This window comes from Symphodus melops (genome assembly GCF_947650265.1).
Source record: "Symphodus melops genome assembly, contig: scaffold_130, whole genome shotgun sequence".
Classification (NCBI taxonomy): domain Eukaryota; kingdom Metazoa; phylum Chordata; class Actinopteri; order Labriformes; family Labridae; genus Symphodus; species Symphodus melops.
The window spans coordinates 67,501-87,595 of NW_027636514.1; the positions used below are offsets into that span (position 1 = coordinate 67,501).

Genomic DNA, 20,095 nt, shown 5'->3' on the forward strand with positions numbered 1-20,095 from the left:
ACACACACACACACACACACACACACACACACACACACACAGTAACCTTTGTTTGTTTGTAAACAGACCAACGCTGCCTACGTTCTGTTCTATCATCGACAAGACAAGATCAGAAAGCCCACTCTGCCCGCCCCAAACACAAGCCCCGCCTCCACCACCCAGCCCGCCAACGACATCACTACCTGCAAAGACGAGGAGGCCGAGCAGAGTGCCGCCTCTTTCGTCACCATGGAAACGGACTAAAAGAACTCCTGAAATTGATTTGAATGTTAACCGTTTCCTGTCCGTCATCAGAAGGCTTCTCGGCGCCATGATCTCAAACCTTCTGTCAGCGTTCAGCTCGTCGGGTTCGACGTGTTTTTATTTGATTTTATAGAGTTTCACAGAGACACACATGACAATCTCCATGTTTGTATTAAAGTAACTTTAAAACGTTTTAAATTTCTAAAGACGTTTTAAAAACAGGAAGTGTCTGACAGGTTTTAATAAATTCATTAGTTTAATGTTTGCGTCTAAGATCGAAGCCACGCCACTTTTTTGCTCGCAGAATAAAAAGACCAATCAAACGTTTGATTCATTAAGTCGCTGAGCGAGCTCAACGACTCGCTCCTTAGAAGATCTGCTTGGATCTGTTCAAGCTTTTATTTTCTTAACGGCTGAGCTTTACTTCCTGTCTACACAGAAGCTGGGTTTTTTTTTCCCAACATAAACTAATGCAGCTCGTACAGATTACACGCAGCTAAACATGGGCAAGCAGCAGTTAACTTTAGTAACCATAGCAACGACTCCTCGTGGTGCCACGCCCTCTGAGTGGAGGTCTGTCATGACGTGATGGGTTAAGGTTATATTTCATGGTCAAATGTCCATTGATCACTGAAAATGTTTTGATTGATGATCAATCCGCTGACCTCATTAACTCATGTTTGTAAATAAAAGCTCTTTAGGTGAATCTCGTTAACTTGGACCAATCACAGCGTGCGGGGGATTGTGGGTAATTCAACTCTGAGCGTGGTGTCAGGGAGAAGAAGTTCTTCTCTGTATATTTTGGTATTTATTTCTCACATTAATCTTTCCACTGGAGCTCGACTTTTTAGGGAGGATTTGGGACTCTGAGAATCGTTTCATATTTATACAGGAGGGGCAGGGTCAAAGGTCAGAACAGCTGTGTGTGCAGAGAGGAGGGGCAGGGTCAAAGGTCAGAACAGCTGTGTGTGCAGAGAGGAGGGGCAGGGTCAAAGGTCAGAACAGCTGTGTGTGCAGAGAGGAGGGGCAGGGTCAAAGGTCAGAACAGCTGTGTGTGCAGAGCGGAAGGGCAGGGTCAAAGGTCAGAACAGCTGTGTGTGCAGAGAGGAGGGGCAGGGTCAAAGGTCAGAACAGCTGTGTGTGCAGAGAGGAGGGGCAGGGTCAAAGGTCAGAACAGCTGTGTGTGCAGAGAGGAGGGGTGGGTCTGTGTACAGTATTTTTCTATTAAGAAATTTATTATTAAATTACAGTGCGGGGGGGGAGGGGGGGGCTGAATTATTTTCTTCGGTCTTCCTCATCAAATATCAGAAAATATTTTATTGTACTGTCGATCTTTTGATATGAATAAACAGAAGATTACCATGACCAAAGCCTCACGTGTTTATTACCATGACCAAAGCCTCACGTGTTTATTACCATGACCAAAGCCTCACGTGTTTATTACCGTGACCAAAGCCTCACGTGTTTATTACCGTGACCAAAGCCTCACGTGTTTATTACCATGACCAGTGTCACGTGTTTATTACCATGACCAAAGCCTCACGTGTTTATTACCATGACCAAAGCCTCACGTGTTTATTACCATGACCAAAGCCTCACGTGTTTATTACCATGACCAAAGCCTCACGTGTTTATTACCATGACCAAAGCCTCACATGTTTATTACCATGACCAAAGCCTCACGTGTTTATTACCATGACCAAAGTGTCACGTGTTTATTACCATGACCAAAGTGTCACATGTTTATTACCATGACCAAAGTGTCACGTTTTTATTACCATGACCAAAGTGTCACGTTTTTATTACCATGACCAAAGTGTCACGTGTTTATTACCATGACCAAAGTGTCACGTGTTTATTACCATGACCAAAGTGTCACGTGTTTACTACCATGACCAAAGCCTCACATGTTTATTACCATGACCAAAGTGTCACATGTTTATTACCGTGACCAAAGCCTCACGTGTTTATTACCATGACCAAAGCCTCACGTGTTTATTACCATGACCAAAGTGTCACGTGTTTATTACCATGACCAAAGCCTCACGTGTTTATTACCATGACCAAAGTGTCACGTGTTTATTACCATGACCAAAGCCTCACGTGTTTATTACCATGACCAAAGTATCACATGTTTATTACCATGACCAAAGTGTCACATGTTTATTACCAAGACCAAAGTGTCACGTTTTTATTACCGTGACCAAAGTGTCACGTGTTTATTACCGTGACCAAAGTGTCACGTGTTTATTACCATGACCAAAGAGTCACATGTTTATTACCATGACCAAAGTATCACATGTTTATTACCATGACCAAAGTGTCACATGTTTATTACCAAGACCAAAGTGTCACGTTTTTATTACCGTGACCAAAGTGTCACGTGTTTATTACCGTGACCAAAGTGTCACGTGTTTATTACCATGACCAAAGAGTCACATGTTTATTACCATGACCAAAGTGTCACGTGTTTATTACCATGACCAAAGCCTCACGTGTTTATTACCATGACCAAAGTGTCACGTGTTTATTACCATGACCAAAGTGTCACGTGTTTATTACCATGACCAAAGTGTCACGTTTATTACCATGACCAAAGTGTCACGTTTTTATTACCGTGACCAAAGTGTCACGTGTTTATTACCATGACCAAAGTGTCACGTTTTTATTACCGTGACCAAAGTGTCACGTTTTTATTACCGTGACCAAAGTGTCACGTGTTTATTACCATGAACAAAGCCTCACGTTTATTACCATGACCAAAGTGTCACGTGTTTATTACCATGACCAAAGTGTCACGTGTTTATTACCGTGAACAAAGCCTCACGTTTATTACCATGACCAAAGTGTCACGTGTTTATTACCATGACCAAAGTGTCACGTGTTTATTACCGTGACCAAAGCCTCACATGTTTATTACCATGACCAAAGCCTCACATGTTTATTACCGTGACCAAAGTGTCACGTGTTTATTACCATGACCAAAGTGTCACGTTTATTACCATGACCAGTGTCACGTTTTTATTACCATGACCAAAGTGTCACGTTTATTACCATGACCAAAGTGTCACGTTTTTATTACCGTGACCAAAGTGTCACATGTTTATTACCATGACCAAAGTGTCACGTGTTTAATACCGTGACCAAAGTGTCACATGTTTATTACCATGACCAAAGTGTCACGTTTATTACCATGACCAAAGTGTCACGTTTTTATTACCATGACCAAAGTGTCACGTGTTTATTACCATGACCAAAGTGTCACGTGTTTATTACCATGACCAAAGTGTCACGTGTTTAATACCGTGACCAAAGTGTCACATGTTTATTACCATGACCAAAGTGTCACGTGTTTAATACCGTGACCAAAGTGTCACATGTTTATTACCATGACCAAAGTGTCACATGTTTATTACCATGACCAAAGTGTCACGTTTATTACCATGACCAAAGTGTCACGTTTTTATTACCATGACCAAAGCCTCACGTGTTTATTACCATGACCAAAGTGTCACGTGTTTATTACCATGACCAAAGTGTCACATGTTTATTACCGTGACCAAAGTGTCACGTGTTTATTACCATGACCAAAGCCTCACGTGTTTATTACCATGACCAAAGCGTCACGTGTTTATTACCATGACCAAAGTGTCACGTGTTTATTACCATGACCAAAGTGTCACGTGTTTATTACCATGACCAAAGCCTCACGTGTTTATTACCATGACCAAAGTGTCACGTGTTTATTACCATGACCAAAGTGTCACATGTTTATTACCGTGACCAAAGTGTCACGTGTTTATTACCATGACCAAAGCCTCACGTGTTTATTACCATGACCAAAGCGTCACGTGTTTATTACCATGACCAAAGTGTCACGTGTTTATTACCATGACCAAAGTGTCACGTGTTTATTACCATGACCAAAGTGTCACGTTTTTATTACCGTGACCAAAGTGTCACATGTTTATTACCATGACCAAAGTGTCACGTGTTTATTACCATGACCAAAGTGTCACGTGTTTATTACCATGACCAAAGTGTCACGTTTTTATTACCGTGACCAAAGTGTCACATGTTTATTACCATGACCAAAGTGTCACGTGTTTATTACCGTGACCAGCATCACGTTTAGTACCATGACCAAAGCGTGACGTGTTTTTCTGCAACCGTGCCAGAAAAACATCCAAGGCACCAAACATTTTTATCAACATGAAGTTGCAGAACGATTCCAGCAGAGGGCGCACTAACACACGTTACCAACATTAAAGCCTCCGTCTTCACCCGTGCTCTGCGGTCCTGTCAGCGCCGCCTCCCTGTGGAAACTAGAACATGTGCTCGCCATGTTCTTCGTGAAGTGGCAGTAAACACAAGACAGTCGGGTCTCTCATTGGGTCCTTTAATTCATCTGCTGCGCTCTCATTGGATCGCTGAGAGGAAGTCTTTCTGCAGGAACAACAACATGAACTCGTCAAAATGTCTAATTTCTGCATCCAGACAGGTCTACTGCCACAGCAGGACCTGGTCTACAATCTGCTGGTTCTACTGAGAACATGCAGGACCTGGTCTACAATGTGAGTACAGTATAAGAGCGGCTAAGTGTTCTGAAACAGTGACCCGTGGGTTTAAAGGCACTCTGTGGAGCAGAAGTCTCAAGCTGTGAAACAGAGATTTTCAGGATCTCATTGCAGGTTTTGTGTAAAGTCTGTTTCAGAAGTGTCCTGATCAAAGACGGGGTTCTCAGACGTCCCTCAGCTCGCAGCTTCTGCTGGTTTTTCAGAACATGGTGGACTTGAGGTCCTGGCTGAAGACGTTTCCAAAGTTCAGGTCTCTGGACATTAGCTCCTCCTCCACATTCTCCAGCGCCCACTTGTGTTCGACGATCTCCAGCGCCTCCCACTCGCTCTGAAACAAACAGAGACCGAGTGAAACCCGCACGCCACGATGTTCAGACTGAAGGCCGATCGTCGAGCGCTCACTAACAGTTACTGTTCGGGGTCATACACCTTCAACCACAACTCTCTGATGATGAGTGTTTCAAACATTTCAATCGATTTACTCAGGCGGGTTCTGACACGGGACGTGTTGTTGAGCTGAGAGTGATCTTCATGTCATGGATTATTTGCACACCACCCGGGTCAGTTCTGATGAACACCTGCAGCCACATTTGAAGAGTCTTTTTTCTCACCTTGAAAGCTTTGTTGGGGTCAGGGGGCATCGCCATGGCAGCACCAGTCATCTGGTCCTGCATGACCCGTGATTGGTCAGCAGCTACGAGGTCATAGAGAAGAAGCAGAAGAATATGAACAAACACGTGTGCGGGTTCTGATCCAAGACCAAACCCTCAGACTTTATGGTCACCATCACAAGACACAAGAGTCCTGATCAAGACCGGCAGAAGAACTTAGATACATCAATCAGAGCAGTTTGTTAAGTAAAGGGAGCAAAAAAATAATCAATAAGAAAGATTACTAAAGACGACTACTTCCTGTTCTCTTCACTTTAAAAGGACCAATCAGAGAGCTGCTCTCTTCCTGTGTGATCAATCAGCCAATCAGAGAGCTGCTCTCTTCCTCTGTGATCAGTCAGCCAATCAGAGAGCTGCTCTCTTCCTCTGTGATCAGTCAGCCAATCAGAGAGCTGCTCTCTTCCTCTGTGATCAGTCAGCCAATCAGAGAGCTGCTCTCTTCCTCTGTGATCAATCAGCCAATCAGAGAGCTGCTCTCTTCCTGTGTGATCATGAAGGAAACCTGCTGTGTTGAAGCTTCTCTGACAACAATGCAGCAGCCAGTATGTCCTCCTTCTAACTTTAGATTCTGGATCTGATTGGACCAGAGAAGGTAGGCGGGGCTTTGAAGGCCGTTTTGGACGCCCCTGGGTTTGCCAGATATGAGAGCAGTTATCGGGTCCATGGTTACAGTGTAATGTAGTTACTGACCGTTGTCCTGTCCCAGGATCAGGCTGTACATGCTCCTCAGTCCAAACACGTTCAGGAAGTACCAGGAGGCAGAACTCACCCTGAAACCACACACACACACACACACACACACACACACACACACACACACACACACACACACACACACACACACACACACACACACACACACACACACACACACACACACACACACACACACACACACACACACACACACACACTGAGTGTGATGTGTTCAAGGTGTGGGGAAAAGTCTGGAGTTTACGGTGTCATTCTCACCATGAGGCGTCCAGAGACAGCAGATCGATCCCTCGCTGCAACATCGGCTTGAACCTCAGCGTCAGAGGAAACGGCACCTTGGCTGCAACAAACAACAACAGACGACAATATCAACAACAAACAATCATATCAACAATAAACGCTCAAATAAACGATCGTATCAACAAACAACAACATAATCTTTATTATTTTTGTTTACTCACTGATGACGAATCCTGAGAATGCCCAGTTGATCCATCCACCAATCACGATCATCGGCAGCACGTTGGTCAAGTTTCCCTTCATCATGTCTGTCAACATGCTCGTATCTGACACACACACACACACACACACACACACACACACACACACACACACATATATTTTTATATATTTATATACATTTATGTTTATACAAGTTTTAAACACATTCATACATACATGTTCATACATACATGTTCATACATACATGTTCATACATACATGTTCATACATACATGTTTATATATTTATACATATGAATCGGGCCCCTGGACTACACGCGTAAACAAACATGTCCTCACCTGTCATGGGGTTCTTGGGGACGACCTTCCTCTTGACCTTCTTGAAGAAGCCCGTCTCTGCGTTGTTGAAGTAATGTTTCCTCATCGCAAAAGACTGAAAACACGTCACGTGTTTACACACAACAAAGATAAACGTGTGTGAGTGTCTGTGTGCGTCTCCTTGTTTACCTGTCGAGGAATGTACTTCCCATTCTCTCTGAGGATGCGACTGCGCAGGAGCACCTGGCTAAACACAGACAACCTCAGATCAGTGACATCACAGTCCAGTCTTACACTGACCAATCAGGAGGCTTTCACACAAACACTCTGACAGAGCTCCGTATGAAGGTCCGACCCGGTTCGCTCCCTGACTTACTCACCTGTCAGAAACCTGCTCCAGGTCGACCTTTTTGTCGCTCTGCAGCAGCTGAGTGACGTAGTGACGGATGATCCCGACGAAGAAGGTGATGAAGACGATGGGCAGTACGACCCACAGCCGAATGCTGGAGTCCAGCAGGAGCTCTGGGCCGGCCATCGCTCTCCGTTTAAGCAGCAGAACGGCGTGGAGACGCTCTGAAAGATCAGCATGTGGTGAATCAGTTTGATCACGTTTTTATAATAATCACTGGACGGAGCTAAAAAATGCTGCTGGAGCTTTTTGACCTCATGGAGTTTCGACCTGATGGTACACACAGATATATAACATGTTTTATTTCTAATTCAGACTCAGCTGCAGGCACGTTACTGTTGGACAAACAGGAAGTGACTCACACACACAATGTTCACACTGAGATCAATCAGTGATACATTAACTCACAACCAATGAGCTCAGCTGTTACAAACAGCCCGTGTTACGGTGTAAAGAGTGACCGTGCTAACTGGTGACTATATATTTATAATTTATTTATAGATCCGTTATTATGTTTATTTACATAGCATTTATATATTATTATTATGTATAAAACCTTTATATATAATTATATTAACCTCATGATGACCATCAGCTAATGTTAGCATGAAGTTAGCATCAGCACCTGTTTCCCTGGTTAGTATGTTAGCTCAGAAGGCTAACCAGCTAAGTTAGCTATAAACACTGTTTCTCACAGACAGGCCGCCATGTTTGAGACAATTTACAGAAATATGAGTCACCCAACATGTTTTTATGACTACATGATTCAGTTTAACTTACCACATTAAGAAACTTCGTGACGAGTCAAACGCTCTGAGGATCCCCTTACTTCCGCTTTCATTACCGCCACCTGCAGGCTGGAGCATAGATATATATAAACATATATATATATGTATATATATATATATATATATATATATATATATATCGATAGGCTGGAGGACCCGGAGGTCTTCTTCTTCCGCTTTCAATACTGCCACCTGCAGGCTGGAGGACCCGGAGGTCTTCTACTTCCGCTTTCAATACCGCCACCTGCAGGCTGGAGGACCCGGAGGTCTTCTACTTCCGCTTTCAATACTGCCACCTGCAGGCTGGAGGACCCGGAGGTCTTCTACTTCCGCTTTCAATACCGCCACCTGCAGGCTGGAGGACCCGGAGGTCTTCTACTTCCGCTTTCATTACCGCCACCTGCAGGCTGGAGCATATACATCTATGCGCCGCAGTTCTTCTTCTCCCTTTGTGCAGCATCATTTCCTGTATGTCTGCTAAATCACCATGGCAACAAAGTCAAACAAACGTTTTTATCCACTCAGGTTTTTTCTCCTCCCTGTATGTGTGTCTACGTATGCGTGTATATATGTATGTGTGTAAATGTGTATGTGTGTGTATGTGTGTGTATGTATATGTCTGTATGTGTATGTATATGTCTGTGTATGTTTGTGTGTGTGTGTATGTGTGTGTGTGTGTATCTGTGTGTATGTGCGTGTGTGTATATATGTCTGTGTATGTATATGTCTGTGTATGTTTGTGTGTGTGTGTGTGTGTATGTGTGTGTATGTATGTCTGTGTATGTTTGTGTGTGTGTGTGTGTGTATATATGTCTGTGTATGTTTGTGTGTGTGTATGTGTGTATCTGTGTGTATATGTGTGTGTGTGTGTATATATGTCTGTGTATGTTTGTGTGTGTGTGTATGTGTGTGTGTGTGTGTGTGTGTGTATATATGTCTGTGTATGTTTGTGTGTGTGTGTGTGTGTGTATGTGTGTATCTGTGTGTATATGTGTGTGTGTGTGTTTGTGTATACGTGTAAATGTGTGTGTATGTGTACATGTGTATATGTCTGTATGTGTGTGTGCATATGTTTGTGTGTATCATATATTCCCTCAAACAGAACACGACTCGTTGACATGAACAGATTTTTTTATATCTTTAGAGCAATAAATATTTCCACTTTTCCAAAGTACAAGTTAATATAATATTTATATACACGGCTAAAATCTGCATACACAATAGTTAAAATAATGTCGTCTCTGTTCACACATATTTCACACTGTACTCGGACAATTTTACAAAGACTATTGCAGTCTCTCTTTGCTCTACATTATAAACAATTAAACGGTCCATGTTGTTGTTAACGTAGACCCCCCCCCCCATCCGATGCACTCCTATAGATACACACAACACAGACTAAGTTCACCCAGGAGCCGACCAATCAGCTGTTTGAGTGTCTTTGATTCAGATCTTTATTCATCTTTGGCTCCTGGTGTGAACTGAGTCAGAGACAAAGTGAGTACTCGTTCTCTTCATATATCCATGGGTATGTACATTCATGTCTATGATACAGCTTCATTCAGTGCACTGTAATAAATACCACATGCAAACCCATAGTGGAGAGCAGAGCTGGGCACAAACTGAAGCTGATGGAAATGTGCATGTTTGTAATAAAGTGCATGTACATCACATGTCTCCTGCAGAGCCTGCACCACATTTAAGAATGACTTCCTGCCCTCCAGGCAGTTACTGGTTTCAGTGAACAAACCACCAAGCCCAGCTTGAATCCTGCATCAGATGACAAATACATAAGGGAGTTACTGTCTGCGGTTCATATTGCGCTGGTTTATCTTCAGACAATAAGCTGTACAGCTAACAGAACTTTGTATGGTTAAATAAAATCTGGAGGACGTTTTTGTTGGTTCTGTAAACAAGTCCAAACTCAAACTTCCTGTTAATTTACTTTCAAAAGTACTTTGGACCAAACCACTGACATACACAGTTTGTAGGGTTTGAACTAGAGTCACCAAACAGGACCTGTTGACAATCAGACATAATCAAAGTTCTCAGGTGAAGTCCCTGCAGGAATCTACACCGAAACCAAAGCCTGAGGGAGGATCTGTGAGAAGGCCGGCAGTAATGTAGAGTTCATGTTTTAGTGGTGACCATGCAACAGAATAGATACGACGCTTTAAAGAGAGAAGTGTTGAGGATGTGCTCGCTCAGGCACGCAGTGGAACAGGGTGAAACGTGTTATCCCTAACGAGGTAGGTTTGATCCAGTGCTCCTCGAGTGGTGATCAGACCTGGTGTTTCTGTTTCCAAGCAGCTTGAACTTGTTTTTATCTGTGTGGTTTAAAAAGGTCGGTGAGTGTGTAAGCCTGCAGGAGAGTGCCGAGTGAAATATTAAAAACATTAGAACACATTAGTCGTATGTTAGTCACGGAAAAATGTTGGTTCTGTTAATAACATGTTAAAAAATAAAAAGGGATTCAGAACTTCCAGAAGATGCCCAAATCAGAAAGAGATCATAATAAATCATCTTACACTCGAAAGCACAGAACAAAAATAAAAATGCTAAAAGTACAAAACAGCCCAAGGAGTACGTTATGTTAGCAGAAGCTTGTCACACAACAATATTGAAGCACACTCTAAAAAGTCAAAGGGGTTCTTCAGATTGAAAACAAAAGGGGTCCCGAGGTGGTTCCACTAAAGAACACTGAAGGGCTTTTTATTGTTTCGTTTTCCTGACGAGGAGCCCGAAGGTGCAAAAAAACCTGAAGAACCCTGATTAACTTTTGGAGTTTAGAGCATAAAGTTCAGTTAATTCAAGCAGTGAACTTTATCACTGATCAATGCTGCTGGCTCCACTGAAGATAGAACACACTGTACAGTTAATATCTACAGTCATGTAAACAAAGGGAACCTAAAAATGTGTCTTAATGTTTGCGTTCAGAGGAAACTTTCCCATCATCCACCAGTTACATGCTGGTAAATATGTATATGAGGCTGAATAAACCAGCAGCTCTGATGGGAAAGCAACCAGCACTGAGAGGTTTATGTGGAGTGAAAAAGTACAAACAGCTGGTAAAATAGTTCAAATGGTCGAAGAACTTTCTACCACCCATCCTGGGCTTCATGCGATCATGATGACAAACAGAAAGCAAGAAAATACACTTTGATACTGACGTGGTCAACAAGGTCACCAGTGCAAAATAATGTGTTGGGGGTCATTCTGCAATCCAGTCCTGCTTCACGACAGAGTCCTTCAAGAGGAGTTCAGGTCCAGCTTTGAGTCTTCGTTGGACGATGAAGATGACGAGGAGCTCAGTCCTTCAGCCAGATTTAAAACATGAAAAGATTTTCTGAATGGAAACAATCAGTCCAAATGTCACTGATGATCATGAGATTCTGTCTCCAACATTACGATCAATGATCTCTTTACATTGTCCCCGCTCGGTCTGAAGGCACCTGTTTTCTGTATTTACAGCAGAAGATGTGAAAGCTGGATAAAACTCTGATCCCTCCCGGGGATAAATGGAGATATTTAAAGATGTCCGACAGAGAGGGAACAACGTGCTCAGAACTGGGTGGGAAATTATTTTTCAGGAGCCAAACGCCAAAATATGGCTTCTTTAGTTTAGAGGATGGAGTCTTAGCACCTCTACAGTCTGTGAAGATCCTGCTGTGTCATTGGTCATTGAGTTTGCACATCTGTAGTTATATTTACGGCAGCGTGTTAATAAAGTTTTATGTGAAAAGATGTGATCTTGACACTAGGAGTCAGTTGTCCAATCAGAGGAAAGAACATGATCAAATGATTTATGTTGAAATGCTGAAGTTGACTTTATGTGGCCGTTATTAAAAAACAAACTCTAATGTGTTAAAAATATAAAGGTCAAAGGTTAAAGGTCCAAGAGGCTCTTTAAAGACGGCATGTTATGAAAATCCACTTCTACACTGTTTCTGAACATTTATTAACCTGAGAGTCCACTGACCCCCAACATGAGACAGAAACCATCCAGTCCTTTGTTTGGGGTCTGCAGGAGTCTGACGCTCCGTTTACAATGTGCTCCCCTTGTGATGTCACAGTGGGACCCTTCTTTCCACCCATGGACTCCCCAACCTAGAGCTAAACTTTAGGACAGGTCCGCCATTTTTATTCTCTCTGGTGAAGGAGTGATGTATGCTGGGTAAACTCAGGGGGCGGGGTCATTACATTTAAAGAGACACACACACCAAAACGGAGCGTTCAGAGAGATCTGGTTTCTACAGAGTCTCAAACCTCCTCTGCTGCTTGATTCATGTTACATTTGGACCAAAGCTCAGAAACACAGATGATTCATTTAGAGCTCAGGAGACTGTTTGAAAAGGGAGACAAGGGGGACAATATGTCCCCTTTAATATTGTCATACTCTATTAAATGTAGCGGGTTTGATAAGAGGACATTCAGAGATTATGCGACACAATCATAAGAGAGAAGCTGACGAGCGATTATTTGATAAAATAATCAAATGTGAAGTGATGATCTGAAGTTACAATAAACAGAAGTGAAGAATCAAAGCGACACTGACTTCATGTCCTAAAACCAAAATGTATCCAGGTTTAATATATGCCATGTTCCCATTTCATACACACCTGTTGCGGTCATTTTTTAATAAAGCTGTACTTTTTTGATTTCCCACCCAGATCTGTTCACCTCTCCATGAACATCTATAGGAACATCTATAAGAGAGACATCTGGTTTCATGTGACTGGAAATAAATCTAAGATGAAATCACGATCGCTCCCGGGCTTCATCACAACCTAAGAAGACTAAAGACTCTGTTTCCCAGACTGCACCCTGTTTGGCCCTTATCAGCTTAATCTCTATCCCTGGCAACGACCGGGGTCACATACACCAGTATCAGGTACAGTCATCAGATACACCTGGATACCTGAAGGACCCACATCACAAGAATCAAACTTAAAAACGTCAACCATCCCCCCATTAAAGTCCAAACAACGATGTGGCGCCCCCCTCTGTTGAAACCCTGTAATCCACAAACACTAAAGGCTTTTTTTTGCACAAACACAAAGGTAAAGACACCTGTAGTTTTTTTTGTTATTATGATGGCTTATTTAAAGTTTTAAAAAAGTTTATTGTCCATGTCGAAGGTAACTAATGCACTTTGAATGGTTGAATAAATGCTGGATTGGGACTTGAAGTAACAACAGATCCCACCCCCTGCATATAGGACTTTCACCATTGACACACTGACACTCATTAGCTACTGCACAGGTCATGCAAGCCTGTCTAAGACATGGACGGCACCATTATCAACGCTAAAACGTTCAGCCTGTCAGGAACACCTCGTGGCATGTCATACATCAGCAGCCAAAACAACAATACAAGTGTTTTATGTGCCAAAAACGTAGTGGTGCAAGACGAGTGTGATTTTGGAAAAAAAGGACTTCTTATAAAACAAATCCACCAACACTGTAACAGGTGTCAGCATAGAGCGCTGAACCCTTGTGTTCAATTCTCAGGCACTGCTCCTTCACTTCTGGACCCTGGCTCATTAGTCAGAAACTCCAAATCCCCACGCTCCTGCTGTCAGTGAAGAACTACAAACATGTCTTCCTGAGTCCCACTCTGAAGAACATGACAACGAGAGGACAGCAGGACAGTGTGTGAGATGTTTTTCAGCTGTGGTTGATGTTCTTGGTGCTGGTTGCTCCTTTGGGGTGAAAGTTGCTCCTTTGGGGTGAAAGTTGCTCCTTTGGGGTGAAAGTTGCTCCTTTGGGGTGAAAGTTGCTCCCTTGGGGTGAAAGTTGCTCCTTTGGGGTGAAAGTTGCTCCCTTGGGGTGAAAGTTGCTCCCTTGGGGTGAAAGTTGCTCCCTTGGGGTGAAAGTTGCCCCTCAGACATTGACGGTGAGAGTCGTTCTACTTGCCCGGGAAGTGGATGTGAAAATAACAAAGGCTGAGTAATTTCCTCTTGCCCGCTCTCAGAGCTCTCCTCCTCACTAGGTGGCCATTGTGATACATCTGCATTGCCCCTCCTCCCCTCCTCCTTCCCCCTCTCACCACTACCGCCCCCCGGTGGCTTGTTGCAGGATGACGGACAATCGTCCTGGTCTTGTGCCTCCTCACACCACCGTGCTGATCCGGCTGACGGGCTTCGATTTGGGACCCCCTGCTTGACTTCCCCCTGCCCCTGGGTGCAGGGAGAGCGAGCCAGCCGAGGGGGGAGGTAAGGGGGAATGAGGAGGGGGAGGAGGGATAGCGGATAGGGGAGGGTACTGGGGATTGTAGGGCTGCGGAGGGGTCTGGGTGACTAGGCGCGCTGAGGGTGTTTGAGGCGGCGGGGTGGCGAAGATGAAGTGGGTGGATTGGGAGGCGGAGGGGGAGGGGCTGAGTGGGGAGTGTGTGTGCACGGCGTGGTTGTGAGAGTGTGTGTGAGCGTGTGGGTGAGGCTGGGAGTGGGAGATGGTCAGCGGGAGCTTGCCCCCTCCCCCCGGCCGTCCCACCCCTGGATGAGAGTGGTAGAGTCCGTGCGGGGTAGTGGGAGTGATGGGGGAGTGTGGGGACAGCGGCGGGGGTGTGATGAAACCCGAGGCCATGTTGTAGCGGGGGTGCTGGGCGCCGCCGTGTTGCATCCTCTGATGCTGCTGGGTATGAGAGGGAGCGCAGCCGGGCGGACCCTGCCGCCGGGGCGCTGAGAACCTGTGCGAAAGGGCGTGGTGCTGCGGGACGCTCTGCACATGGTAACGATGATGGTGGTGGTAAGGTGGGGGTGGAGTCTGCTGCTGCTGATGCCCAGTGACATTGACTCCTCCTCCTCCTCCACTGTTGCCGTGGCAATACTGAGCGTGCAATGCCTGGAGCTTGGACGGCCCCCCTACCGTACCTCCTCCCCCTCCAACTCCTCCCAAGTCCGACTGACCGAGGTTGGGTAATGGGGAGGGGCATGGGGAAGGGGAGGATGGGTGGGCGATGGGGGGCGCGGGGGCGGGGTAGTGGGGGGGTGATGATATCATCAGGGGACTCGGAGGACCCTGTGGAGTCGGGGATGTCATCGTCAGGGGACCAGGAACTTTCCCTCTCCGGCTGCCGAAGAAGTTCCCCAGCCGGGTGCTGCCAGTCGGTCCTCCCCCAACCGCCATCACGCCTCCTCCCCCAACCCCTCCCACGCTCACGAGTGGGGAGGGCGCGACCCCCCCCTGGTTGTGACAGAGCCCCGGCCCACCCCCCACCCCTGTACCGGGGCTCTGAGTAGGGCGGTGTGGCCGGTAAGCTGCTGGAGAGGAAGGGACCATCATAGGGCTGTAGGAGAGACCTCCAGCAGGCAGGGGGCGCTGCTGGTGAGGCCGGGGGCTGCTAATAATGGAACCCTGAGAGGAGCAGGAGGGAGGGGACGAGGAGGAGTGTGGATAGGAGACAGGTGACAAAAGAACAAAGAAAGGACGAATAAGAATAAAAGACAAAAGAAAATCTCTAAACATTCTGATTCAAACTACATGAACCTCCAATCTTTCAATGTCAACAGCACGAATGCTTTCATGCAGCAGAGCTAACGCTATCACCTCAGAGGGCTACATCCATGCAGGAGCAGAAATGTTGCAGAGGGGGCTGAAACAAGTGTTAGAATTATGAAATATCAAAAGAGTAGGACACGTCTTCTTTGTGTCAGAGAGTTAAACAGTCAGATTTTACAGACATGCACAGGAGGAGGAGGAGAAGAAGAAGAACGAGGGAGCTGGAGGTCACGGAGGTCACAGAGATCAAAGCTCTAAACAAACATGCAGTCAGACGTGTGATTGATATGCTGCGGCGGCATGCTGGGGGGAGGTGGCTTTACACCCCACCTTACCAACAAACTTACTTCAATGGTACTGTCCAATGACCCCACACTGTTCCTACGACCTCGCTTCCCTATTACCCAATCAGAATGAGGCAGGATTAAAACTCAATCACCAAGAAAAACAAACTACAAAAAGTTGTTTTACTATTTCAGAGTGAAGATAAAGTAAACAGAGACAGCTCAGGGGGTCCCTGACCTGCTGCTGCCCACACAGACCAGTACCAGGGTCCATCAGGGTCCATCAGGGTCTATGTGTGCAGCACGCTTTATACAGGTCACCTTATGTTTAGTAACAGTCATACATGCTTGACTGTGATGTTTAACTTTTCCTTATTATAGGCTTCTATTGTCACCTTTTAACAGAAGCAGAATGCAAACAGTCATTCAAACATGACATATGAGCATGTCGGGGCATCATCTCACACTCAGAAACACAAATGTCCTTTAATCCTAGAAATTATCCAGGAACTCGAAATACACCTGGATTTATATTGTATCTCTTGTAGATGTCCAGCAGGGGGAGATCATACACTCGGAGCGTGTCCCAACAAGTCACCGAGAGCGTGTAACGGGGACACACTTGAGCGTGTCCCAACAAGTCACCGAGAGCGTGTAACGAGGACACACTCGGAGCGTGTCCCAACAAGTCACAGAGAGCGTGTAACGAGGACACACTCGGAGCGTGTCCCAACAAGTCACCGAGAGCGTGTAACGAGGACACACTCGGAGCGTGTCCCAACAAGTCACCGAGAGCGTGTAACGAGGACACACTTGAGCGTGTCCCAACAAGTCACAGAGAGCGTGTAACGAGGACACACTCGGAGCGTGTCCCAACAAGTCACCGAGAGGTGTAACGAGGACACACTCGGAGCGTGTCCCAACAAGTCACCGAGAGCGTGTAACGAGGACACGCTCGGAGCGTGTCCCAACAAGTCACCGAGAGGTGTAACGAGGACACACTCGGAGCGTCTCCCAACAAGTCACAGAGAGCGTGTAACGAGGACACACTCGGAGCGTTGTCCCAACAAGTCACCGAGAGCGTGTAACGAGGACACACTCGGAGCGTGTCCCAACAAGTCACCGAGAGCGTGTAACGAGGACACACTTGAGCGTGTCCCAACAAGTCACAGAGAGCGTGTAACGAGGACACACTCGGAGCGTGTCCCAACAAGTCACAGAGAGCGTGTAACGAGGACACACTCGGAGCGTGTCCCAACAAGTCACCGAGAGGTGTAACGAGGACACACTCGGAGCGTGTCCCAACAAGTCACCGAGAGCGTGTAACGAGGACACGCTCGGAGCGTGTCCCAACAAGTCACCGAGAGGTGTAACGAGGACACACTCGGAGCGTCTCCCAACAAGTCACAGAGAGCGTGTAACGAGGACACACTCGGAGCGTGTCCCAACAAGTCACCGAGAGCGTGTAACGAGGACACACTCGGAGCGTGTCCCAACAAGTCACCGAGAGGTGTAACGAGGACACACTCGGAGCGTGTCCCAACAAGTCACCGAGAGCGTGTAACGAGGACACGCTCGGAGCGTGTCCCAACAAGTCACCGAGAGGTGTAACGAGGACACACTCGGAGCGTCTCCCAACAAGTCACAGAGAGCGTGTAACGAGGACACACTCGGAGCGTGTCCCAACAAGTCACAGAGAGCGTGTAACGAGGACACGCTCGGAGCGTGTCCCAACAAGTCACAGAGAGCGTGTAACGAGGACACGCTCGGAGCGTGTCCCAACAAGTCACCGAGAGCGTGTAACGAGGACACACTCGGAGCGTGTCCCAACAAGTCACCGAGAGCGTGTAACGAGGACACACTTGAGCGTGTCCCAACAAGTCACCGAGAGCGTGTAACGAGGACACACTTGAGCGTGTCCCAACAAGTCACAGAGAGCGTGTAACGAGGACACACTCGGAGCGTGTCCCAACAAGTCACCGAGAGCGTGTAACGAGGACACGCTCGGAGCGTGTCCCAACAAGTCACCGAGAGCGTGTAACGAGGACACGCTCGGAGCGTGTCCCAACAAGTCACCGAGAGCGTGTAACGAGGACACACTCGGAGCGTGTCCCAACAAGTCACCGAGAGCGTGTAACGAGGACACACTCGGAGCGTGTCCCAACAAGTCACCGAGAGCGTGTAACGAGAACACACTCGGAGCGTGTCCCAACAAGTCACCGAGAGCGTGTGTCCTCGGTACACCTTCTCTGTGACTTGTTGGGACACGCTCAGAGTTAACACCTGAGGACTTGTGTGTCCCTCACCTGTCTCTGAAAGGTCTCGCAGTGAGGAGCTGAGTGCTGTGCGTTTGAGTCCGTCCACAGATGCGTACGTGTCGTCCAGACTCGGTCTACCCAGAGTGCCGTTCATCCCCTCGCCCTTCATGGGGCCACCAGCGGTGTTGGCCAAGCCCCCCTGCGTCCCCCCACCTCCTGGTCCTCCCCCCGTCAACACACTGGGACGCATCACACCTTTCTGTTTCTCCAGCTCAGCTGGAGGAGAGAAAAGATGGAGAGTCAACACTGAACCAGCGACATGCAGGAATTTAGTTCACACACTGAAGGTCTAAAACTGGACTACTGAAACCAGACTTAGTGCTGTTAACTCCTCCCCCTTAGAAGAAGTTCATCAGTCGACCACCAGAGGGCAGAGATGTCAACAAAGACGTTGTGAGAAGTAAATTAACACAGGCTAACAGGCTATTACAGGCTCTTCCTCTCAGCCGTCGTATCAAACAGAGACGAGCTAACTGGCTGCTCTGTGAACGAGCGTCGTAAAGACGTTCACGCTTCTCACCAGACGCGCTCGACCCGCCTTCAAAGTTACATAGAACAGACTGATGATTTAAGGAGACATAAAGTCTGTCAAAGCTTGAGGAGCATGAAATATATATTGGCTTTATAAAACGTTTGATTTGCTTTGAGCAGAACAAACTGGACTCTCACACTCCACCCGGTACTTCTCATGTCCTGGACCTCAGCGATGCTCTCCCGCAGGTCGGAGGTGAAGCGAGCTCGGTCCTGCTGGCTGGGGGCCGTGAATACAATCAGAACCTTCCTCTCTCCTCCGGGTTCGCCGTTGTCAGTCTGATACCGTGAGGGTAGTCTGTATGACACACACACACACACACACACACACACACACACACACACACACACACACACACACACCGTATGTTACCTGGATGTGAGAAAGTGAGTGAAGGCTGAAAAGAGTGAGAGCAGGAAGCTGCTTAACGTTCAGTGTTTCTTTATTTCTTTAAATTAAATGTTGTTTTTCATGATCACAGTGTCACTGTGGGCGATCAAACAAGATCCTCAGATGATCACAGTGTCACTGTGGGCGATCAAACAAGATCCTCAGATGATCACAGTGTCACTGTGGGCGATCAAACAAGATCCTCAGATGATCAGATGGTTAGAGAACGAGCAGGTTTGGATGTAATGTTGTTTTTCGGAGAGCTGGATAAAAATGAGATCATTGTATCTTAATGAACGTACGAGACCCTAACACACACACACACACACACACACACACACACACACACACACACAGACACACACACACACACACAGGACACACACACACACAGACACACACACACACAGACACACACACACACAGACACACACACACACACACACACACACACACACACACACACACACACACACACAGACACACACACACACACACACACACAGACACACACACACACACACAGACACACACACACACACACACACACACACACACACACACACACACACACACACACACAGACACACACACACACACACACACACACACACACACACACACACACACAGACACACACACACACACACAGACACACACACACAGTCTGCCAGCTTCCAACTCAACTAAATAACGACAACCAGCTTCATCCGTACTTTGTGATTTGTTATGTTTGTGATTTGTTGTGTTTGTGATTTGTTATGTTTGTGATTTGTTATGTTTGTGATTTGATGTGTTTGTGATTTGTTGTGTTTGTGATTTGATATGTTTGTGATTTGATATGTTTGTGATTTGATGTGTTTGTGATTTGATATGTTTGTGATTTGATAT

The 20,095-nt window shown here is 46.2% G+C and overlaps 3 protein-coding genes across 5 annotated transcripts in view; 1 reads left to right on the forward strand and 2 right to left on the reverse strand.

Annotated features, from left to right (window-relative positions):
• The window catches only part of usp11 (ubiquitin specific peptidase 11), a 23,113-nt gene extending 21,702 nt beyond the window's left edge, over positions 1–1,411 (forward strand). The window contains exon 21 of the mRNA XM_079373219.1: positions 67–1,411. Within this exon, the coding sequence (XP_079229345.1) occupies positions 67–243 (177 nt within the window). The 3' untranslated portion in view covers positions 244–1,411. The remainder of the gene's footprint in view (positions 1–66) is intronic.
• Positions 1,412–4,621: 3,210 nt separating this feature from the next.
• Positions 4,622–8,490, reverse strand: LOC306819422 (ER membrane protein complex subunit 3). Of its 3 annotated transcripts, none has more exons than XM_079373221.1 (10): positions 8,426–8,490; positions 8,174–8,243; positions 7,365–7,557; positions 7,174–7,231; positions 7,006–7,099; positions 6,667–6,771; positions 6,464–6,545; positions 6,182–6,261; positions 5,432–5,514; positions 4,622–5,148 (listed from the first exon to the last, which is right to left on the reverse strand). In XM_079373221.1, exons 3-10 carry the CDS (start codon positions 7,517–7,519, stop codon positions 5,020–5,022), a joined length of 786 nt encoding a protein of 261 aa, XP_079229347.1. In that variant the 5' UTR covers positions 7,520–7,557; positions 8,174–8,243; positions 8,426–8,490; the 3' UTR covers positions 4,622–5,019. The 3 variants fall into 3 exon arrangements, 2 of the variants coding, with proteins under 2 accessions (XP_079229347.1, XP_079229346.1); XR_013778523.1 differs by lacking the exon at positions 8,426–8,490 and having other exon boundaries at positions 4,865–4,877; positions 4,910–5,148; positions 8,174–8,274; XM_079373220.1 differs by lacking the exon at positions 8,426–8,490 and having other exon boundaries at positions 8,174–8,274.
• A 3,392-nt stretch (positions 8,491–11,882) lies between these two features.
• On the reverse strand, positions 11,883–19,186 carry LOC306819419 (uncharacterized protein; the record flags this gene model as incomplete). The annotated part of the gene is given in 6 exon segments (XM_079373217.1): positions 11,883–15,536; positions 16,028–16,077; positions 18,271–18,498; positions 18,952–18,972; positions 18,975–19,079; positions 19,082–19,186. Coding segments are annotated over 6 exon segments (1,754 nt in total), but the record flags the coding sequence as incomplete, so codon positions are not given.
• Between the last annotated feature and the right edge of the window lie 909 nt (positions 19,187–20,095).